The sequence below is a fragment of the Protopterus annectens genome, chromosome 1.part2, assembly GCF_019279795.1.
Source record: "Protopterus annectens isolate FY-2018-M chromosome 1.part2, PAN1.0, whole genome shotgun sequence".
Classification (NCBI taxonomy): Eukaryota; Metazoa; Chordata; order Ceratodontiformes; family Protopteridae; genus Protopterus; species Protopterus annectens.
In genome coordinates this window covers 137,639,640-137,664,956 of record NC_056727.1, presented here as the reverse complement: position 1 = coordinate 137,664,956, position 25,317 = coordinate 137,639,640, and the positions used below count along the sequence as shown (strand labels likewise).

Below are 25,317 nucleotides of genomic sequence, written 5' to 3'. Positions count from 1 at the left end.
GCAAACCAATCACACAGCAAATATCACAGGAGTTTGAGAGAGATAAAAAAATTCTAACTTTATTATTATTAAAAAAAAAAGACTTTCCACTGTGTGATCCCTTAAACCTCTTGTATCAGAGGCAACATGGGATATATGCAAATTACCCTTTAAGGATATCACGTGTTTCAGCTAAATGGCAATTCTGAATGTCCATTACTTTTTCTTTTACTTTTAAGTCTATTTATGGACACTTTCAGTGTAATTTGCATATATCTCATGTTGCCTCTGCTACAAGAGGTTTAAGGTATCACACAGTGGAAAATCTAGCTTTGCTAGATTTTTCTTTTTATGTTTTTTAACCAATTGGTTTTCCTGTGTGACCTTTTTACTCACTGTTTTAGATTGTTAGTTGGGATATTTTGTAGACACCCTAATGTTTATGGATATTAGTCGGGTACGACAACCCTGTGTTTCCAAAAATCAAACATTCCTCTTATGCTGTGCTGATGATGCTATAAGAAGGCAGACTCATACATGTCTACAGCTATAGGGTTTGGCTTTATTGGCCTAAAATTGTCCATAAATAGACTTAAAAGAAAAAGCCATGGACATTCAGAATTGCCATTTAGCTGAAACACCTAATATCCTAAAGGGTAATTTGCATATATCCCATGTTGCCTCTGATACAAGAGGTTTAAGGTATCACACAGTGGAAAGTCTAGCTTTGCTAGATTTTTCTTTTTGTGTTCTTTAACCAATTGGCTTTCCTATGTGACCTTTTTACTCATTGTTTTAGATTATTAAAAAAAAACTAAAAATATAACTATCACCTTGGCATTACACCTTTAAGGTACCCTGCACACATATGGATGATGCTTTATCTAATAAGTACTGCATGAAATAATGCATCTAATTATTTGCAAATAATCAGAAATGTACTTTGATCCCATATTATGAAACTGTATACTCCCTTGATGCGTGAAAATACATTTGGCTAACACAGCACTAAGGACAGTAAAATCTAACACATCAAACTTAAGGAAAGATCACACAACTGAGCAACAACATACCTCTTACTTCATGAAGTGTAGCATTGTTATTGCTATTTCTACTGGATGTTCTGCCACTGTCAAGACTTGCTGGTCTGGAAGCTACATTGAAAAGAATTAAGAGACCAGATAAGTGATGGAGCTGAACCAACAGGCAAAATTCCTACTTATTTTAAGAGAAAGTTTAGATTCAATATACTGTAATACAGTACATCACAGACTGAATATGCCAATGTATAAGGCTGCTGCTTTTTATTTTCTGGGATAACAGAGTTTTTCAGTTTTGTGGTAGCTCAGGTGGGCATAACAGGAACAGCAAAATGAAAATGGGTAGAAAATTAAATACTGCAGTAGTTTCACAAAAAGGCAACAAAACTGCATGCATACTCTACACATCCATAGATCAACAGCATGACATAAAATGCATACTAGCAAATCACTTACAATAGATTTGACAGGAATCTTGCACAATGCAGAAATTCCAAGAAAAGGAGTAATAAAAGCTGTACAGCAGGTAGCATGATTCCCTAACAATTGTGACAGAAACATTGTATCAGGTGAGTACTGCAACACAATGAAGTTAGTACTGCTGTATGTTACTTGTTCATAGGTGTGTACTAGACTAATGGCCCTGGAACCTTTACAAGCCTAGCCCATAGTATTACCCTGGCATTGTGCCACCCGAACTTCGTTTCCAGTGCCTCTGTCAAGTAAAGCCACTGGAGTGATCCTTGAGGTAAATTTTCTATTTCCCATCCACTCATCCAAGATTTCTCTTGAAGAGGGCCAGTGAGGTGCTCTGCTTAACATGCATGGGAAGTCTATCCCATAGCATGGGCAGTCTCTGGGTTATGAACTTATCCCTCTAGTATGTTCTGTTCATTATGGTAATCGCTAGCACCACCCTACTTCTGGAGCACAAGTTGTAACATTCTGTACAGACTGAATGAAAAATTGTTTACATTAATACAAGGAAGTTGTAAATCATCCTGTATTAGTATCCCACAGCTGCCTGTGAAGTCCAACTCAATCAAAGACCTACACAATACTTGCTTACATTGCATGCAATTTTGGAATCTAAATAACAACCTGAAACCAGTTATAAGAGAGATTTAATCTGAAACCAATGGAGCCAGTATGCAAGCATGATAAGGTATGTTTTTGTGCTTCGTTAAATCCTCCACAGGAGCTAAACAGCATAGATATGTACTCCCTTGTTCAATCACACTATGGTCTACCATTCCCTTCCATAAACATGGCAAATAAGCATTCCATGTTGGGAAAACAAAGCAGTATGGTTTTATAAAAACGTATTAAATAAGGCAAGATGAAGTGCAAGCTGAAATTAAAGGGGTGGCTTGGAACAATATTTGCATTTGTTCTTGTGCAGTCATACCTCTCAACCTCTTAGCACAAGAAATATGGACAAAACCTAAAATAATTGGGGGACAAATGCCCCAAAACAGGGAGATTTTAAGTGTTGATTTTATAATCTTTGAAGTTGATTGAACAGGACTTGTGTTAACAAGCATTTTTGAAGGATATGAGGTCTAAAACATAGATGTATATCATTTGATGACTTCAATCTTAAGTGATTTGCCAGAAAAACACAGACTTTATGAACAACAGTCAAAGTATGAAGCAAAAATCTGGACATTGAGAAAATAATTGACAGTTGAATGGTATGTGTGCAGTGCATACAAATGAAATATAGACGTCATTATCTCTCAGCAATCAGTATGAATAAAATATGGCCTGACCTCTTGAGCTTGTGCTGGAATCATCATTTGCACTTTGAACACCTACATCTTCAAGTGATGTGTTATCTAAAAAGAGAGAGAGAGAACAAAACATCAAACTAAAATTATATTTAACATTTAAATGGTTTGCTTTATTTACATTTTGACAACTGGGTTGCACCAACTAGACAGTGCCTATTTTCTGTAGTAACACAGAACTCATTAAGGATTTTGATTAGAATTAAACACTGGGCAAAAAGAAGCTCAGAAGTGACACCAGGATAGTGGACCACAAAATTTGCAAATTTTTCAGATTTTGAGTTTAAAATGGGGTTTTGTCGTCCTTAAAACACAATGATCCATTATTGGCAAAAGAATACTAAAGTAATGCTTATGAAGTGATGAATATTTCTTGTTTAACCAGGTATGAAAACACTTCGAAAATGAGAAAGTACCTGCAGGCAGATAACCCAAATGTAATGACTGCAACAGTGAAACACGAAGAACATCATTACTTACATTTGCTACATCTCTTGCCATGTACTTAGGACGGCCATTATGGAACAACAGACAGCTGTAGCCTATGTGCAGGGAGAATGGCAGTATGCAAGGAACTAGAACATGATAAACTTACAAATCTCAGATTTCTAGCATCATCCACATACAGTGGTAGACTTCTAGAAATGAAACCTTGTATTAAAATTAAAGGACTTCAGCTCGTTCTCAGCCTAAGGATAAAAGACTTGTTGACAGACTGATGTCATCATAAAAATATAATTAGTGATTTAGTAGTAGTTTTTTTTTTTTTTTACTGTGAGCAAACAAAAGTTTTAAAAGCAGTTTTGTTTCTGTAATAAAAATAAAAAAAAACAAAATACAGTTTCTTCTTCCAATAATACTAATATAAATATTTCCTGCTTTAGACATCTTATGATAAATGGTATGGTACTACCTCTCGCCAGTATTATCAAATCTTGCTAAAGTACAATTTTAAGCAAAACTTTGCACTTCATTTCAATAACAAAACATTACATTATCCGTTCAATTCCAGCAATATTATAAAATCCACTTCATATCATCATGTTTTATATAGAGTGCGTTCATGACACTCCAATAATAGAAAAAAGGCAAATCAGTTAAGTGCTGCTATACACAGCAAGACCCAACATATAAATGTTAAGCACCCCCTGCTTAATGTAATAAGGTCAGATCTCATGCTAGGCAGTCAAATCTGCCAGCACTGACCAGCAAAACAGTGACAAACAGATTTGCTTCTGCCTGCTGCTCATACAAGTAAAGTGTCCTCAACTTCCTTTTATAAACTTAGAAAGGAACTAGAATAACAGGACTTGTGCTCACCTGCATTTTCTGGTGGACATAAACACTGAAACTCAAATGTATGTAATTATGTGAATTTGATCCACAGTAATTTGTTCAAAAACAACAGATTTTATGAGGAACACACCAAATATGTGAAGCAAAAATCTTGACAGTTGACAGTAATGGCAAAGTGAGTGCAAACATACCAGACTGTGTTATGTTGTCTTTCTAACAGTACTTGCTGATTGCTTCATAGCTTTGAAAGCTGATACAACACTTTTTTTCCCATGTAACTAGTAGTAATGGAGAATAAAAAGCTTTGTGCACTACAAAGAATTAAGATTGGGTCTCCAATCATAACTTTTAATTATTTCTTGGCATCCAAGTTTCAAACACATTATAAGGTTATGATCGGCAACCTGATCATAATCCTCTATATATAGTACATGGAGTACCGTAATTATGCTCTAAAACTGAGAAAAAGATAAACTTGTTAAGAATGTCTATAGTGCGCAACTCAATCTTAAAAGTGCTTAAGGGTGCTAAAAAAGAAGTTATGTTCTTACCCTAACATTCCATCTGTGTTATCCAACTTCATTCCATTAAACTGTGGGAATACAGTTCTGATGCTCAGAACTGAACAGCCGCCTTCTTCCAGCTCGAGACTCCTGACTTGAGCTCCTCCTACCTACCCATAATGCCCCCCCCAATACCTCAGATTGAGTTTGCCAACAAAAACATATCGTCTATTAACCAGTAACTATATTAAACAGCATGAAAATCAAATGTATATTTATTTATTTATTTTATTTCACATTTGTTAACCAGGATAGTCTGACTGGACAGCAGGTGTCCGTTTTCAGTGGAGTCATGGGGAGAAAAGCTCCAGCACAATTAATAAGAGAATACAATTTACAATAACATGAGAAGAAAAAGTTGTAGATTACTTTAACCTAGTATAAAAAGTGACAAAACTACTTACAATAAGTCAGAGCATAGATATGAATTTGCAGGTAGATGTTACAATATAAAGATATTTTAGTTAATAGCAATGAGAATTCTACTGTTGGATAAAAAGGTGAAACATTTTTATAAAGAATTAGCATAGCAGTTGCTGTATTACACTGATGGATGGATTAACAGGTAAATACTTGTAAGAATATTTACAGTATTTACAGTGAGCATTAAGATGATACATACACATATCATACAAGAAAAATGCATCAGGAACTAACCAAAGGAATAGGATTCCTGGCAACTTCTACTAGGCTTCCTGAAAAAATGTCTGGATAGGGGAAGGGGACAGGAAGGTTAATGGAATGAAGTTGGACAACAAAGATGGAATGTTATGGTACAAACATAGCTTCTTTATCTGATGTTGTCCACTTCATTCTATTAACCTGTGGGACAGAGTCTTCAGCTACTATAATGCAGGGTGGCCATCAAGGAAGGATATTTCAGAGTACAACAGACCTAAAGGCACTACTACTCCTGAATATAATGTCCAATCTGTAATGCGTAAAAAAGTATGGGGGTTTGAGCAAGCAACAGTAGCACAAATTTCCTCAATAGAAACTCTAGACCAAAAGGCCTGAAATGTGGCCATGGACCTTGTAGAGTCCACCCATACCGAATGTGGTAAAAGAATACCCCTAGAAGAATAAAAAATTTGTAATGCAGTCCTTTGGTTACTGATTTACCTTTCTTGGCATTCGAAAAGAAAACAAACAGCTGATCGCACTTCCTGAAGGGCTTGGTTCTACGGTGTAAAAACAAAGCTGTCTATGAACATCAAGCATGTGTAAGGTGTACTTCTCCTTTGTTCTGATACTGAGGAAAAAATACTAGAAGACTGATTGACTGATTGATGTTAATCTCTTTAGCCACCTTGGGTAAGAAGGAAGGATTCATACGTAGATTCACTCTGTCTTTATGAAAAACTAAATATGGAAATTTTACTGCAAGTTCCTGGATCTCAGACACTCTTCTGGCCGAGGTAATTGCTACTAGGAAAAGAGTTTTCCAGGAGAGAAATATAAAATCTACAGTGGCTGAGGGTTTGAACAGGGGATGGAATTAGGGCTTGCAGAATCACAATAAGATCCCAGGGAGGCGTATGGTCCTTGACTGGCGGCCGGAGCACAGAGGTGCCCCTAAGAAAAGCCTTACACAATTTTGAAGAGGCCAGAGACACTGCATCAAAACCAAAGTGGAAGTTGGAAATGGCAGCAAGTTGAAATTTGACTGTAGAATAACTAGCACCAGCTTTGAAAAGGGAAGCCAGAAAGTCTAGTATTGAAATCGGTGCTGTAAAGAGATCTATCCTGTTTCTGTTCAGCCTAAAGAAAGAATCTTTTCCACTTACTTTTGTAAATTTTTCGAGTGGAACCTCTATGGGATGAAATCAAAACTGGTTAAGACAGCCTGGGAGTTCTAGCCATCACAGGAAGTTGAGAAACCCCGCGGTCAATTTAAGGCCATGAATGTTGGTATGTGGATGCCCTGACAGATGAGAAAGTGGATCGGGACTTGGATTCAATTTCATCAGAGGGCAAACCAGATGAGACCAAAGAAAGGTGAACCAGGTTTGTCAAGGCCAAAACGGAGCAATGAGGATTCCCTTTGATTCACAACTCGAGAGCTTTCTTCAGGAACTTGGGAATCAACAGAAGAGGGGGAAAGGTGTAGAGTAGATCAGAGGGCCAAGCATGGACAACAGTGCCCTGGGAGACCGTCCCTAAAGGAGGGATCAAGGAAAAATACTTGCTGGATTTGTTGCTTGAGGGGAGACACAGAGGTCGCAGTAAGGGTAATCCCCAATTCTGGAAGATCGCATATCTACCATGGACTGATTCAGGGACCACTGGTGAGGAATCAGTAACACTTGGCTAAGCCTGTCAGCTAGAATATTGGATTCCCCGGAGTGTGCATTGCTACCAGAAAGTGGTTGGAAGAAATCGCCCACTGCCAGACTCTCAGCTTCTCCACGTGAGTGTGGGGGGGGGGGGATTGGTTCCTCCCTGTTTATTGATGTACCAAACCAATGACATGTCTGTTTGGATTGCAATAGTCCCCCGAGGAAGAAAGCTATCTAGTTTGTGCAACACTAGAAGAACTGGTCTCATCTGGAGAACACTGATATGTAACTTGGTTTCCAGGGGCATCCATGTGTCTTGGACCATTTGGCCCAGACAATGCCCCCCACCAGAACAGGGAGGAGTCCATGGTCAACATGGTGACTGGGGAGTTAAGGACGAGTGAGTGTCCTAGGGTGCTCTCCAGAAAATGAAGCCACCAAAGAAGAGAGTCCTTGCACAAACAAGACAGGTTGATGGAAAGGTTCATAGGATTCCTGAGAAGAGACCACTGTACTGCCAAGGTCTATTGAAGAATATGCATGTGGAAATGTGTCATTGGAAGAAGATTTATGGTTGCTGCCATGGAGCCTAATGCTCAGACAATTGGAGGGCCTGGGGGTTCTGATGCAGTCAAGATCAGGCTGACGTGGGATTTTAGATTTGATACCCTGTCCAATGTAAGGTAAACATAGGATGCCCTTGTATTTAGACGTGCTCCTATGGAGTCTATGGTCTGTACTGGATCCAAGTGTGACTTCTGCAAACTGACAGTTACTCCCAGTGTAGAGGCTAAGCAGAGGAAGTAATCTGGCCTGGAGGAGTAGATACCTGGTTTTGGGTAGTTAGAAGTCAGTTGTGCAGATAAGGAAAAGCTGCAACTACCGATAGACATTTGAACACCCTGGGGGCTGTGGTGATATGAAACGGAAGTGCCCGAAACTGATCGTGACTGGCTCCCAGCCTGAAAAGTAGAAAAGGCCTGGAGCACCTGTCCATTTTGACATGGTAATACATATCTTTGAGGTCTACAGAGCACATCCAATCGCCCATCTTCAGCAGAGGTAAGAAGGATTGAATCGTGACCATTCTGAACTTCGTGTGCTTTATCGACTTATTCGGGGAGGTCAGATCAAAGATAGGCCATAGGTCCCCTGTCTTTTTGGGCACCAAAAAGAATCTGGAGTAAACGCCCGATCCGACTTGATCGGGGGGGAACTTCTTGGATGACTTTTTTGCAGTAACTTTCTTATTTCTTGGGCTGTGTCCTACCTCTGACTGGGTGGAACATCAGGAAGGTTGGATTTTATTTGGGAATGTAGGAAAAGGGAATGCAGTATTCTCCAGATATGATCCTTAGCACTCATTTGTCATTTGTGATGGCCTCTCAGATGTCTGAGTGCAAGGAGAAATGTCCCACAACAGCTACCGTAGAGCAGCAGTTGAGCAACAGTAAAGCGTCCCTGGAAGGGTTTGTCATGCTCAGGTTCCCACGACCCTTGATTCTGCGGACCCCCTGAGCCGTGTGGGCGGTGTCTACCATTCTTACCATATCCCCCTCTGCTTCGGGGGGGAAACTCTCCCTGAGTCTCCTGGAAGGGGTCCTGCAACTTCTGAAACCACATTTTCTTACTTCCACGCTGGTTCCCAGAGAAGGTCTGTTGCGAAGTAGAAAATTAGATCCTAACAGCAGACAGGGTCTTACCATCTTTTTCACCTGGGTTAAAGCACCACATACCATGTGCCCACATAAGGCAGAGCCAACAAAGGGAGCATTAATAAAAGACTGTTTGAAGAGCGCACAGTCTCATCCAGGCATGGTGCCATATGGCAATGACAGAACCGGCCACCCATGTGGTATCCTCCCCAGCGTGAGGAATAAGCCTCATGCACACATTGGTAGGAAATGTAGGGTGCCTAGCCTAGAGGAAACAGACTCCCATTCCTCAGCAGGCACTGACCCTGGGACCAAGCTAGAAAGTTCCTTAACTAAGTCTCTTTGTAGCCAGGTAAAATGGGACAAGTAGTTTAACTCCCGAACCGCAAAGGCCGATGAGGCGTAGACATTTTTGCCAAATCTGTACAACGCCTAGGATTCTCTATGGGGGGGGGTGGACAGAGGAGCTTTCCTGAGCCAGCTCCTTCTTGGTGGCTGCCTCCACAATCAAGGCATCTACCAGGATTCCTTTGAACCAAAAGGCTTTGTCAGCTGGTGCACTTAGAATTTTGTCACAGCGTTTAGGAGTCAGTTCCAAAGTATCCGGTTCCTTCCAGGCCCTCAAAGACACCAGCTGGATGAGGGGGTCGGCCGGGGGGGAAGGGGGTGCAACCAGGTAGTGGATGGACCAGTCCTGAAAGTCTCCCACAAAACCGATTCTTCTGGGGAAAGACTTTGCAAGGGACCATCCACTCTTCTGATGAAGGATTTCAAGGATGTCTCCGAAAGAGACCTTGTCGGGTCTTGATTTGGCAGACCATTCACCTTCCTCAAAATCAGTATCTGTGGTGAGGGATTCCATAGGGGAATCTACATGCCTCATTTTACATGGTCTCTTCTGAGGGACGTCCTCAGGGGGACACTCCAGGGAGGTGTCAGAAGAAGCTTGGGCATCCACTGAGGGAACTGTGTGAAGGTTTTCTGGGACTGGCTGTCCATGAGGTAGCTCAGAGGTCTCAGGCACAATTCTAGAGTGAGGCAGGGGAGTTCTGTTACGGTAAGTGCCAAGGATCATGATCTTGAATACAGAAGGACTCCAAACCACCTGGAACTGTCTTGCCAGAGTCAAAGCAAATGGAGCAGACACCTCCCAGAAAGAACATGTCTCCTGCTCCGAGGGGGGAGTTGGAGCCAGGCTGTCAAAAGCCGAGGCCCTGATGGGAAGAGACGTTTCCGAAAGCTTTGGAGTCAAAGTAAACCCTCCAGAACCGACCTCGACACTAGGTTCCAAGATGCACTTGGAACCAAAGTAGCCGGAGCTCAGCACATCGGGGAGAATGTCAGAGGTGAAGAAGAGATCTCTATCAGCTCTGACACCCCAGCACCAGGACCCAACAGAACCAACAACTCCAAAACCAGGGGTCGAATCATTGAAGGAGCTACAGGTTAGAACAGGGAGAGCTTCATGGATCCAGAAACGGATGGGGACAACTCAAGCCCCATCTGGATCTGTGTTTCAAGGAACTGCCTCATGAGCTTACCCAGATCCTTCGAGGACAACCTTCGGGAAGACCTAGATGAAACAGAGGAAGGAGGCTGGGAGGGCTCTCAATTGACCCCCTAGTAGGCACCTGCAAAGAAGACCCTGGCTCAGACAGTGCCACAGCCAATGCCGAGGGGTCACCACTCGGCCATGTAGCAACTGAGGGAGAACGGGGCAGAGGAGAGGTTGAAGTCAGAGTGCTCGGAGCCGAACTAGTCAGTTCCAATGGTTTAGTTTTCTTTCTAGATGGTTCCAAGGAAGATTGCCAGGGAGAAGGCCTCCTGGATACCCAGGAATCTCTGGGCTTCTTTGATGGCGGTTGAGCCCCTGATGTAAAAGTATCCCAGAGGTGGTGGTAGGAGGAAGCAACCCCTTTAAAATGAGTTTAATTCTCCTATCCACCACAGCCCGGGGATGGAAAGACCAGCATTTCTAGGGTCTGATGTCTTAAATACATAATACATACTATGAAGGTTATGATTAGAGACTCCATCATGATCCCTTATATAAGGGAATAAACTAGATAGATCAAATTTCTTCATTCCTCTTAATTACATATTCTTCCAATTATCTTACAAATCATTTACTACGCACAACATACACATGCCTCTTGTACAGCTCAGCTCGGTTTCTTTTCCCTTTATTACTGAGATACTGTTTATTACATATTAACTATCTCTGTGCAGTGCAATCATTCCGTTAACCCTGTCATCTGGCAATATATGCTGCATATGCATCCTTATACACATGACGCTAACTCTGGCGATATTGTACTTGAGGGCCTCACCACTTAGTTTCGTGCAGAAGTGGGCGTGTCGTGAATTGAGTGACAGATGTGGTAGACCCAGGCTGTGCAATAGTCTGTAAATTACGAAAAACTGGCCTGTGATGGTCCTATTCTCAAAACAATCATTTTACTGTGCGTTGAATAAAACAGAACTAAGTCAGGAAGTTTTATAAAATATCAATACTCAGCGTCTTTTCCAAGTATAGCTGTATTAATCGCTATTATAAATAAGCCAGACATCATGCTACATTTTCAAATGTCTTATCTATTACATTTACCTTTATATACATGTTCCAGTCCGGTCTCAAAAAAAAGTAGGTACAAATGTGTGCATGTGTGTGTGTGTGTGTGTGTGTGTGTGTGTGTGTGTGTGTGTGTGTGTGTGTGTGTAAGCTGAAATAACCAGTAATAAAAGAAGTGGACATAAGAGCGTAGAAAGAAAGTACTACAGTCTTACTCTTACCTAAATCTTCCTCCTCGGGGTCACAACGTGGAGCACAGTGTGCTAATAAAATAACTGTATTCAGAATAAGCACAGATGTAATAATTTTTTTGTCAATATTGTACTTGTAAGGACTCCCCTTGTGAAACTATTGCTTTCCTTTTACATTTTGTTGTACATTCGGAGGGAATGCGTATTCATGAATGACATATCACGGAGGTGGGTTTTGGGCGGGGCTTGCTACTGCACATCTGGTGAGGCCCTCAAGTGCAATATCGCCCTAACTCCTCCTCTCCCCTTAGAACTGAATTTCAATCAAGTTTAAATTTCACCCAAAAAAGGAAAAAAAAAATTAACTTCTTGCAAGTCTGAAGCAGTATTGTCAGCTTACAGTAAAAAAAAAAAAGACTGTCTGGAATCCAATTCATTCATCATGTCATTATTCACACTCACACAAATACTTCTGTTTTCTACCAGCCTTCATGATGCCTCTGTGTCAGCCATGTAATCATCCCTACCACCTACCAAAAGCACCAACAGGGTCAAAGGCATACAGTATTTCCTTCTACCACTCTTCTTAGCACATCATCTCTGTCAACATGTTCCTTGGTTTATAAAGTACCATAAGCATGACTGGCTCATACTATCAACCCACACATCTGAGATGCCAAATTTCCACACATATCTTAGTGAACCAGCAAGACTAAATAATGTAGTCAGTCAGTTCTTTGCCATGACCTTTAGCATCCCTATCTGTTCATATAACTTATTTTCTAATTCAAATTTATCATTATCTAGATTTCATTCCAGACAATTTTGAAATTTCATTTGTAAGTAAATTAACTTGCATTTATAATACTTACCATAATTTGTTCATTAGTGCCTTCTGTGTGGAGTCTGCATGTCCCCCCCGCGGTCGAGTGGCTTCTGAAAGATATGCGTGAATGGACGTGCCTTTGCTGAAGGTTGGGCATCAGGCTGGCAACTCGGCACCATAAAAAAATCTACTGCCAATCATTAGCGGACCGGTGTTCCGCTGTGGCGACCCCTAACCGGGAAAAGACAAACAACAACTAAAAAGGGTAACACTCTAGTTAGCTATTTATAAACATTTACCTAAACTTTAAAGGACTGCAAACTAGAATTGTGTTAATATTAAATAAAAAGAATTATCATTTCACTTTCATTTGGGACTAGACATCAGTTAGTGAAACAATATATACTACACTGCCTGGAGATCAGCAAAGAAGAAATCCTAAGAAAGTCTGACAAAAATCAGCTAGAAAAATCACTGGTGAGGAAGAGCCTTGCAGATGCTCAGCAAAAAGCAGTTTAGATTTCAGCTTTGGTACATGAGATAGCTTCCAGTAAATTAGTGGAAAAAAGAAATCAAATGCATTCAGAGGTGTTTAAAATAAGTGAGACACTTTATGAATATATAAAGTCAAATGATAACAGACTGAAAAGAATACAAGAAGATTTAAGTAGCTATCAGATGAGCTGATAAAACTGCAGAAACCAGAGACTGAAATGAAGGAAAGATGGCTGAATATGAATCTTCTCAAGAAGAAATATTTTGAAAAATAGAATTAGAAGACAGACCACACAGAGAAAACCTGAGATTTTTGATACATTAGAGAAACTGGAAGGAATATATTACATTAATTTTACGAAAGTACAAATAAGGAAAGTACAGTTGTGTACACTTACCATAAATGTAGATGTTCGAGTGTATTTACTGTTGCAGTCATTACATTTGGGTAATCTGCTGGCAGGTTGTCCTCAGTCGGCCTGAATAACAAAGTCTTGGGTCCTGCGTCAGTTGCTGACTCCTCTTCCATGACGTCAGGGGTATAAAACATGCAGCCGATGCCATTTTATTCAGTTTTTCTTGCCCTAGATGTCAGGTAACCCCAAAGGGGGAGCAACAAAAAAAAAAAAAAATATATATATATACATATATATATATATATATATATATATATATATATATATATATATATATATATATATATATATATATACATACAGAAATATATGTAAATTTTAGCAACATAAACTTTACCTTCGTCTAAAAGCAAATACACCACAAAGGCTTTAGAATATATTGAAGGAAAGAGAAGTTATAAAAAAGGGGGATGGCGGGTGGGTAACCCGGACTGCAACACTGAATACACTCAAACATCTACATTTATGGTAAGTGTACACAGCTGTACTATGTTCTTCGTGTTTCACTGTTGCAGTCATTACATTTGGGTAGAATCCCAAAGCTATGGATGGGAGGATGGAACTCAATAGCATTAGGAGCAGCTATAAGGCCCTGCAGAACTGCAGTGGCAAAGCCTGCCCTGGATTTGGAGGAGAGAGGCAAATGATAATGCTTTGTGAAGGTATGAACAGAGCTCCAAGTAGCAGCTTCTAGAATGTCTTTGGTTGGAACTCCTCTGAGAAAAGGTGCTGAGGTAGAGGCAGCCCTGGTGGAATGTGACCTGATCCCCTTGGACACAGGTTTACCATGGTGCAAGTAGCAGAAACGAATGCAGTAGCTTATCCACTTAGATATAGCCTTCCCCTCTGATCCTGCAGCAAATGCCACCAGTAGTTGCTCAGACTTTCTTAGAGATTTGGTCCTGTTTAAGTAGAATCTTAGTTGTCTGTGTACGTCCAATGAATGCAGAATCCGCTCCTCCTTGTTCTAAGGATTTGGGTAAAATGTTGGCAGGTGAATTGTTTGGTTAAGAGCCACACTGGATACCACCTTAGGCATAAAAGAAGGATTGGTCCTGAGGGACACCCTGTCTGGGTAAAATGTAATAAAAGGCTCCACAGCCATGAGAGCCTGTAATTCTGAAACTCTCTTGCTGAAGTGATTGCCAAGAGGAAAGCTGTTTTCCAAGATAAAAAATTTATATCCGCAGTATCTGCTGGTTCAAAAGGAGGCAGGGTGAGTTTTTCCAGCACAAAACTGAGGTCCCATCCAGGAGCTGGTGATTTTCTGGGAGGCCTTAAATTTTTGGCCCCTCTAAGATACTGTTTAAGCACAGGATGAGAAAAGAGGGGAGGCTCCATGTTGTAATGAGCCAAGATGGCAGAGGCATGGATTTTTATTGAAGAAAAAGATAGGCCCTTGTCAAGCATCTCAGTTAAATATTGTAAAATCTGAGGGATATTGGGCTTTGCTGTGTCCGTTCCTTGTGCTCGGATCCAAGCACAGAATCTCTTCCATTTATCAGCATAAGATTTTCTAGTACTAACAGATTTACTCAGAGGTGTTGTTTGAATAATTAAATGATCAGCCATGCTGCAAGGTTCAGAGTTTGGAGCTGAGTGTGCAGAATTTGACTGTTCTGCTGAGACAGTAGATGAGGTATTTGAGGCAAGTACCAAGGAGGGAGTTGAGATATATTCCTTAGAATTGGGCACCAGTGCTGGCGAGGCCAGTCCGAAGCAATTAGGATCATTTGTGGGTTTTCCTGTCTGACCTTTAGTAAGACCTTGGAGAGAAGAGGCAGAGGGGGAAAGGCCCAGACTGATAGGTTTTTCCAACTGAAGGATAGGGAATCCACTTTCCATGCTTGTCTGTTATAGGTCCTTGTGCAGAATTTGTCCAGTTGATAATTTTGAGGGGAGGCAAATAGATCTATGTCTGGGCTCCCCCATTTCTATGTTAACATGCTGAAGATTTTGGATCCAGTTTCCACTCATGCGGGTCCATAAGATTTTTGCTTAGGTCGTCTGCCAGAGTATTTTGTTTTCCTGGCAGGAATTGAGCTTGAAGATGTATTTGGTAAGTCAAAGCTGTGTTCCACAATGCCATGGCTAGTCTGCAAAGGGGGTAGGAATATGTACCCCCTGCTTGTTTACGTACCAGATAACATAACCGTGGTGTTGTCCCGTCTTTATCAGTAGTTGTCCTGGATGAAGTAAGTTCTTGAAGGCTGTCAGAGCATTCTGAACAGCTAGCATCTATTTCTGGTTGATATGCAGATGCATTTGTTTTGGGATCCATTTGCCCTGAATGCATCTCCCCGCCAGGTGGGCCCCCCAAGCATAGTCTGATGCGTCTGCAGTTAGGGTTTGGGTGGCAGGGGGTAGAGTGAATGACAGTCCCTTGTTTTGGCAACATGTCTCTGCCCACCAAAGAAACTCCTGTTGTAGGCAGGGAATGAGAGGAATCATTGTTTCCAGGCTGTGACAATGCTGACTCCATAAACTTTTTAGGTACCATTAAAGTTTCCTCACATGCAGTCTTGCATATGGAATTAGTAGAATGCAGGATGCCATGAACCCCAAAGCCTGCAGAATTTATCTTGCAGATAACTGGGTTTTTGTTGCCATTTGTTTGATTGAAGTATGTTGCCAGTTGCCTTTGTTTGTCTGGCGTAAGGGTAAGCCATCTGGGCAGTTGTATTCAAGCTTGCACCCAGGAATGTAATTTTTTGAGAGGGTACCAGTTGGGTTTTCTTTTCGTTTACTGTGTACCCTAGGCATGTTAGAAGCCTTTTTACAAATGCCAGATGTTGAAGAAGAGTGTCCTTGTCCTCTGCCTGAATGAGATAGTCGTCCAGATATGGATAAATTTGCATGCTCCTTTGTCTGCAGAATGCAATTACTGGTGCCAGGCACTTTGTAAAGATCCTGGGCGCAGTAGATAAGCCAAAGGGCAGTGCAGAGAATTGGTAATGCAAAAAACCTGCACGATTCCCTTATTGGGATATGCAGGTATGCCTCTTTTAAGTCTAGAGTCACTAACCAAGCATTCCTGCCTGGCATAGGCAGTAGCTGTTATAAAGTCAGCATTTTGAATTTTTGAATGTCCAGGAACGTATTCAAAATCGATAAGTCCAGTATTGGACTCCAGGCATTGTCTTTTCTAGGTACCAGGAAAAGTCTTGAATAAAAAACATGCCCTTTTTCCTTTTCTGGTACTGGTTGAATAGTCCCCATATCCATGAGGGACATAACTTGATTCTGAGCCTCTGCTCACTGATTTTGTCCAGATCTGGCCAACAGTTTGGAACTGGCAAAGTATGGAAATTAAATCTGTACCCCTGGGATACTATGTTTAATACCCACTTGTCCTGGGTAATTAACTGCCAATTTTGAGCATGAAGTGCTAATTTTCCCCCCAAGGGGGCTGCCAAAAGATAAGTGCTTGTTTAAGGTAGAGGGAAGTCATTGAGACTGCTTACTGTAGGGTTGTGCTTCGTTTCCTCCAGATTTGGAGGTGGAGGCACCCCATTGCTTTGACCTGTAAGAACCCTGTGATTGGTATCTAGAGCCTTTTGAGTGCCTGGATTTGCCATGAGAGGCTCTGTTGGACACAAGAAAGGACCAACTTTTAGTAGGCCAGTGCCTACTGAACCTGGGTGGCTGCACTTGTAAGAAATCTTTTACAGTTTACATAGATTTAACTTTGTCTTCCATTTTCTTTAAAACCTCTTCTGCCTTATAAGGCAGAAGAGGTTTTAAAGAAAAACAGAGTATCGTGCTGCAAGGGGGCATCCAACAATTTAGCTTTAACATGATCAGGCAGATTTTGCTCCTTGAGCCAAACATTTCTTCTAATCACAGATCCAGTAACTGCGGCCCTGCAATAGGTCTCCAAGGAATCAAAACCACATTGCAAAGTATGCTTTCCAACCTGTTCTGCTAAATGCAATAATTCCTGTAATTCTTTATTTTCCACACAGTCAGAAATCAACATAATTTTCTGTTTCAATAAGCCCATAACATGCTGTTGATATTTAAGCATATGAAACTGGCAGTTTAAGGCCCTAATTGCCAAAGTTACAGACGTACAAACCTTCTTTCCCCATCTATCCAGCGCCCTGGAATCTCTATCAGAGGGGGTAGGATTTTTGGCTGTAGAGACCTTTACACCTTTGGGACCCTGTGAGATAGTCTCAGGATCAGCAGCAGGATTTTTGAATAGAAATTTGTGGGAGTCAGGAACCCTGTAATATCTGTCTGGCTTACTAGGAGCCGAAGGTAGGGAATCAGGAGCCATGCTTGATTCCGAAAACAAATCATCAATGTCTAATACAGGAGGCATTGCCAAAGTCCTATGCTGAGGAAGAAGAAGGAAATCCCTAAGCCTCTTTTTTTATTCAGAGAAATCCTGACTCTCCCAGTGAAAATGTTCTCTTAAAGTATGCAAGGTTTCTCCAAAAGAGTAATCCTCAGGAGGAGATGGAGATGGGATGGATTCTTCTGCATCAGAATCCTCACAGGGTGGAATAGAAAATTCCTGATCAGAAGAGGAATCAGAAGAAATGGAAACCTGATCGGAATATTCATAATCAGTGCCTTGCCTAGGCCTCTTAGCGAGAGGCGGGGGGGGGGGGGGGTTGGGAACTCCTGATCATGGTAATTAAGTCCTCAACCATTTTGATCATCTGTTTTTTGGGCATAGGGCCCTGAGCACATGGCTCATGCATCGTTTTTTTAGACATAGAAGATGTTTTTGATCTTGTTTTTGAGGCTGGTGTCAGTTTTATATAAAAATGTTGAGGCCTGAAAACACCCTCAGAAGCCGGTGCCTGCTCAGCGGCAACGGACCCATCCAAGGGAGAGACATCCGTGGGTTCAATACTCTTGAGAATCTGGCGGCATACCAGACTCCGCATGGGTCTCGACAGAGGCCTGCGACTCAAAAGTAGCGGGTATCAGGGGCTGCGAAAGTGCCTCACTGAGTACCGGCGAACCGGCGACTGGCTTAGGAGAAGTTTCGTCAATGGTCTGTCTCTGTCTTTTTCTTTGCATTTTTTGTGAACTCCGGTAGTCGGATTGCTAACCAACGACATTTCAGGGTAATTAAATCTTGATCCAAAATATTTAGAAGCAAATATATACCAACGCTTAATAGTGCGTTGGTTAAATCTAGCACAAAACCGACAACAAGGCACGTTATGATCTGGGCCTAGGCAAGGAATACAGTACAAATGAAAATCCTTATGAGGTACTTGCTTCCCACAAGTAATGCAATTATTAACTTTTACTGACATCGGTAAGGAGCAAGAAAAAGTTTCCCCAACAGGGTACTTAGCTTTAGTTGAAGACTTCGGTTTTGAAACTCAAATGTGAAAATTTCAGGAGTCGGCCAACTGGCACTTGCGAACTGCTTCTGGCACCGTGCGGCAAGAAAGACTGAATAAAATGGCATCGGCTGCATGTTTTATACCCCTGACGACCTGATGTCATGGAAGAGAAGACAACAACCGACGCAGGACCCAAGACTTTGTTATTCAGGCCGACTGAGGGCAACTTGCCAGCAGATTACCCAAATGTAATGACTGAAACAGTGAAACACGAAGAACATCTGGGCTGGTATAACTTGTTAAATGAAAAGGCACGCTATGTGTATTATCCAAATCTGGCCATGAGAAAGAAGCAAGGACCTATACAGTAATAGTAAAGATGCAGTCATACCACCAGAAAGAGCTGCTCTTGACAAAACTGTGGCAGAAGAGAAAAATATAAAAAATTGGAGACAGTAGAGTATTTGTAGAAAATGATTATGCACTGTATATCAGACAGGAAAGGAGTTATGTTTATCCCTGCAATCAGGGGATGTTCAGAGATAGGTGTGAATTCCAGCTGTGTTTTGAATATTTTTTTTTTCTGGAGCGTCAAAGACATTTTTGGATGCAGCCAGTGCTAAGGAAGAAATCAAAAATAACATCACCAAGTAAAGAGTGAGCTAGAAAGCTCAAGGGGCTCTCCTCATTCATCTGACAATAGCAAAGACCACAGAAAGAACTTGCTAGTGAAACCTTTTCCACTGTTCCAAAGGAAAATGACTGACTGACAGAAAAAAGCCCAGGAGCTGACTAGAAAAAACAAGGGTATCTTGGATTTGTGCCAGAGACAGTTGGGTAGTCGAAATGAGGAGGAAGAAGACCTCAGCAATAAAGCAAAATTCAGAAAGAAATGGAAAAAGGGTAAAGTGTCATTTCTATAAGATGCTGCTTAGAATTGAGAAATGTACTTCTTTAAGAAGTGGCTAAAAAGATTGGAAATTTGTTAACTGTATTAATTGATGGAAAGACTCTAAAGCATAATTCCCACTTTGTCAATGTCTAGAAGGACAATGAAGGGACTGAAGATGTAAATGCAAGTAAAAAAAAAATGTTTTTAGTAATACCTGTAATTATATTATACTTTATTGAAGTAAATTACATGTTATATTGTAAAATAGTTCTGTAAAGTATATAGAGGTATTTTAAATGTGTGGTTGGGGACATTTTATTAACAAATGCTATTTATGTTAGTGATATTAATTTAAGAAAGTACTTTTCCTGACTGTAATGCATCTGGGTTTTATACTATAACGAGATAAATGCTGGATATAAACAATATAAAATTGTGATCTTGGATTGCTGGGAGAGATCTAAAAGTGTACTGGTTTATTTATTTTATTTACTTATTTGACATCTGTTAACCGGGCTAGGTCTGACTGGGCAAGGGCCCTTTTTCAGTGGAGGTCCTGGGAGAAATCAGGGATCTAAACAAAGTTAAAAAGTGAACATTCAAAGTAAGTTGAAAAACATATGCAAACTAGGTAAAAAAATACAGAAATAATAGTAATTCATAAATAAAAAATTAGTACATAGCTACTTCAAAGCAGTTTACAATTGCAGTTACTATTGCGAGTTTATAGTACGTTAGTTTGAAAGAATGAGTTAATTGAAAGGATAATGTGAATTTAGACTGAATAGAGAAGCTAGGAGGAGAAAAGGAGGGTAGTAGTGCAAAGGAGGAGTGTGTGAAGTGACAAGGGTGGGAAAAGAGAGTGAAGTAATATTAATGAAACAGTGCATAGTTGAGAGGTAAAAGTGAAGGAAGTAGGTAAGACAGTGAGAGTTATACTAGTGGGGGAGAAAAGGTTACTGAATGATTAGGCAAGATTAGAAAAGAGGGGGAAGGATAGAAGATGGTTAGGCAGGGTTAAGGCAAGAACAGAACTAGGAGTTAAGGGGTCATTCTCTTAAAACGTTTTTTAAATTTGAGACTGTTTGGGATAGATCTGATGGTTAGCGGAATTTTGTTTCGGATAAGTGATAATGTATAACTACATAGGCTATGGCCTATGGATCTTTTTGGCTTGTAGACTTCTAATAGAAGTTGGTTAGAGCTCTGGAGAGAGTGAGAGGAAGTATAACAAGTGATGAGGGTTGAGATGGCTGAACAGGAAGTTGATTTACTGAATATGAAGTGGATGAGGAGCAGCTAAGAGAGGAGGTGGAGGTGGCCCAGTTCAAGCCATTTTAAAGATTTTAGAAAGATGGTGTCAGTTGTAAGGCTGGTTTGTAGCCAATCTAGCAATTTCATTGTAGCAGAGTTCTACTTTTGTTTTAAGAGTGGGTTGAAGGTTGGTTAGGATAGGTGAGATATAAAGTAGAGTGGAAAAAAGATATGCATTAGCAAGGGACAGCCTAGAGTCATTGGCAAGGAATTTTTAGGTCTGTAGCACATGCCAAGTTTTTTAATACAGTTGTGGACATGTTGGTTGTATGTGTATTAAAACAAATTTTTTTACATAGGTGGAAGTATAGACGTATGTTCCTAGCTTATGCTGCAGACAGGGAATTTTTTTTCCCAAAGCAAATGACATTTTCATGTTTTCTATTTTCTAAATTAAGGACATAACTTTCGTATTAAATGCTGTCTTTTCTGTCCATCTCAATATGCGGGAAAGAGTCCCCACCAGTTAAACTCGGTGGCATCAGGAGAGAACGTTCAACAAAATGGGAAACAAAGGTATACCTGCATCTGGACTGTATATCTAATATGTAATGGTTACAAAGGTATGACTTTTAGACCAGGTAGCAGATGCACAAATATTATCTAAAGAAGCCTAAACAAAGGAAGGGAGCTGAAGTTGCAATTGCTCTTTTAGAATGGGCCCCAGGCTTGCCAGGTAAAGGAATTCCTTAAGGAAATACAATCAGAACGCCATCAGCATAAAGTCAAACAGGTTTACCCAACCGAGTACTGGAGAAGGAGACAAAAAGTTGGTTTGATTTTTCTGAATGCTTTAGTTCTGTCCAAAGAAAATTTAAGTTGATGAATTTTCAAACATTGGAGCAAGTATACTCCTTTGTTGCTGAATCTGGGGAAGAAAACAGGTAAATGGAAAGGCTGATTCAGGTTTGACTCAGAGGTCACCTTAGGTGGGATTAGTATGCACAGATACCTTGCCCTCATGGAAAATAAGATAAGGGGGGTAATATGCAAGTTAAGGCTTGAAGTGCTGAAATCCTTCTTGCAGAGGGAATGGTCACCAAAATCAAAGTCTTCCAAGATAACAGCTTTAACTCTATTGTAGCGGCTGGTTCGAATGGTGGTCTAATCAATGCTTGCAAGAACACGGCCAAATCCCAAAGTGGAAATGGATCCCTGACAGGGGGTCCAAGGAGGAAGGTACCCTTCAGAAAAGCCTTTGTTAGTCTGAGTGGCACATATATTATTCATACTTGCATGAAAATTAGATATGGCAACTATAATAACCGAAGGAACTGTATGATACTGTAAATACTGGAAATAACTGGAAGAAATGTTAAATATCATTTAATTACCCAGAACTGTGATGAAAAAGTGCCAGTCTCTCCTTTATGTGCCAATTCTTGGTTTATTATTATGCAGTAGAAGCATACAGTGGTGGTGGTGCTGCGGTAGCATTGTTGCCTCACAATAAGACGTTGTCCTGTTCGATTCTCAGCTAGAGTGTCTTCTGTGTGGAGACGTGCGTGAATGGGCGTACCTTCGTTGAAGGTTGTACGTCAGAGCTGGCAACTCGGCACTTAAAAATCCACTGCCAATCATTAGCGGACCGGAGTTCCGCAGTGGCAATCCCTAACCGGGAAAAGCCGAAAGACACAACAAGTAGAAGCATACAGTGGAGGTAGATGTCAACAATATCAGAATCAAATCTTACTGTCTTACATAACAATGCTAATAATCTGAAATAGACTTAAGTACAATGTCTGTGGCTTCTGCACTCATTATACTGTCCGTAAATTCTGTACTCAGAATTAATTCTTCTGCACTCAGTCTCGAGTGTCTGTACCAAACCTTTGTGGATTTAACTGCTATGACTTTCTATATATTAGTTCAAACTAACTTATTGACTTCTGTGTCTGAAAGTATCTCACTTAATAATACCAAAACCCTGTCAATTTCCTACAAGTTCTGTACTCCTCTTTAACCTTAGTTTCCAAACCTTGTACCATCTGAACAAGATCCATCTGTACTCAAGTACTGCACATTCTGTTAGCACAGTTTATTCTCATCAGTGTTCTTGCTTAATGGTTATTCATTTGTATCCTTTACTAAAATGTTCCTTTCTACCGAAATTACAAGCAAAATGTAAAATATAAAAAGATACAAGCCAGCTTTAATATGGCTGCATTTCTAGGCTTATGTAAAAGAATACTGTATTTATGTCTAACTACATTTAAGTGAAACCTGATCTTACAATTTCCCCTGAGGTCGCTGAAAGTACAGTTTTGTACCTACCATAAATGTAGATGTTCGAAGATCCACATTGCTGCAGTCCTTACATATGGGTAGTCCGCTGTCCTCGGTCGGCCCGAATACCAAAGTATTAGGCTGACGTCGGTCAAGGCGCTTAAAACTGACATCAGGACGTCAGGGTACAAATGCGCATGACCGACGTCATATCCTCAGTCTTTTCTTGCCCCAGATGTCAGAAGGCCCTAAAAAGAAAGGCTAAAGCCAAAAAACAGCAAAAAACAACCAACCACCCCTGCACTAATCATATTTACAATATTTACAATATTCACAACCCAAACCACACAACCACCTCTAAATACAGAGGGGAAGGAGGGACTGCAGCAATGTGGATCTTGAACATCTACATTTATGGTAGGTACAAAACTGTACTATGTTCTTCATCTCACATTGCTGCAGTCCTTACATATGGGTAGAATCCCAAAGCAGAGGTAAGGGAGGATGGCAAAACTATAAAGCATTAGGAGCTGCCAAAATGCCCTGTAAAATTGCAGTGGCAAAACCAGCCCTAGATTTAGAGTAAAGTGGAAGGTGGTAATGCTTAGAGAAAGTATGCACTGAACTCCAAGTAGCTGCCTCCAAAATATCTTTAGTAGCCACCCCTTAAAAAGCTGTAGAAGTGGCAGTAGCCCTAGTGGAATGAGGCCTAATCCCAGCTGGAATCTCCTTACCATGATGGGAATAACAGAAAGCAATACAAAAACCAATCCACTTAGAAATAGTCTGTTTTGAAACAGGTTTGCCCTGAGAACCCAAAGCAAATGAAACAAACAACTGCTGAGACTGCCTGCACCCTTTAGTTCTGCTCAAATAATATCGCAACTGTCTGTGTACATCCAAAGTGTGCAAAATCTTTTCCCCTTTATTTTGGGGGTTGCATAAAAAGTAGGCAAATGAATAGTTTGGTTTAAAGCCACACTAGAAACCACTTTAGGCATAAAGGAAGGGTTAGTACCAAAGATACCCTGTCCTTGTGGAAAATTAGGAAAGGCTCAACCGCCATAAGGGCCTGTAATTCAGAAACCCTTCTCGCAGAGGTAATGGCCAACAAAAAAGCAGTCTTCCATGATAAATATTTCAACTCGGCAGTCGCTGCAGGCTCAAAAGGTTGTAGAGTGAGTTTCTCCAACACAAAATTGAGATCCCAAGCAGGAGTAGGAGCTCACGTGGGGGTCTTATATTCTTTGCCCCTCTAAGGAATTGCTTAAACAAAGGATGAGAAAATAATGGTGGGTCACAGTCATAGTGAGCAGAAATTGCTGCAGCATGAACCTTAATAGAGGAGAAGGACAAACCTTTGTCCAGTAACTCAGTAAGGTATTGAAGAGCAACACCTAAATTAGGTTTAGAAACATCAAAGTCCTTTGCTGTACTCCAAAATAAAAATCTCCTCCATTTATCTGCGTACACCTTCCTTGTACTAGGCCTTCTGGCCTCCAAAATAACATTCAAAACTTGTTGTGGAAGCTGAGACCCTCCAGGGTTTAAAACAGAATATGCCAGGCTGTTAGATGTAGAGAGTGAAGTTTGACATTGAGTAAATGATTGTTCTCCTGAGACAGCAGGTGAGGAATCGAAGGCAAAGGCCATGGAGGCTCCGTACCAGACTTCTCAGTAATGGGTACCAGTGCTGTCGAGGCCAATCGAGCTATTAAAATCATGTTTGGCTTGTCCTGTCTGACCTTCAGGAGTACCTTTGGGAGGAGAGGCAGAAGTGGAAAGGCATACACATGAAGATTGCTCCAATTGAATGAGAGAGCATCCACTTTCCAAGCTGTGGGATGAAACCTTTTTGTGCAAAACTTTGGCAGCTGGTAATTTAGTGGAGAAGCGAACAGATCTATGTCTGGAGTTCCCCATAACACTGTCAATTTCTGAAATACATGAGGATCCAATTTCCACTCGTGGGGATCCATAATATGTCTGCTCAACACATCTGCTAAGGAGTTCTGTGCTCCTGGCAGAAACCTTGCCTGAAGATTTAGCTGTAAACTGAGAGCAGTCTCCCACAAAATCATTGCTTGTCTGCATAGAGGAGAAGAATGCGTTCCTCCTTGCTTGTTGATGTACCACATGACAGTTGTGTTGTCTGTTAGAATCAACACCTGCCCTGGAAGAAGTAACTCCTTGAAAGCTATCAATGCAAATTGGACTGCTAACATCTCCTTCAAGTTGATATGTAGATGTTGAAGTCTGGCAGGCCACTTGTCTTGTACCCATTTTCCATTTAGATGAGCTCCCCAAGCTTTGTCTGAGGCATCTGTCGTTAGAATCTGACTCGCCTCTGGCCGGGTCACAGAGAGTCCCTTGTTTAGGTGACATTCCTGAGCCCACCACAAAAATTCCTTTTGAATGCAAGGTATTATCTGAATGACAGTGTCCATATCTTGGCAGTGCTGTGTCCATAC

At 40.9% G+C, this 25,317-nt stretch overlaps 1 protein-coding gene across 4 annotated transcripts in view; it reads right to left on the bottom strand.

Moving 5' to 3' along the window:
* Window positions 1–25,317, bottom strand: part of CCDC88A (coiled-coil domain containing 88A) — a 4,373,054-nt gene that overhangs the window by 452,433 nt on the left and 3,895,304 nt on the right. For all 4 annotated transcript variants that reach the window (XM_044055294.1, XM_044055285.1, XM_044055303.1 and 1 more), the window contains 2 exons: window positions 2,792–2,857; window positions 1,053–1,133 (listed from right to left, as the gene is read on the bottom strand). In XM_044055294.1, coding sequence (XP_043911229.1) covers window positions 1,053–1,133; window positions 2,792–2,857 — 147 coding nt within the window. The remainder of the gene's footprint in view (window positions 1–1,052; window positions 1,134–2,791; window positions 2,858–25,317) is intronic.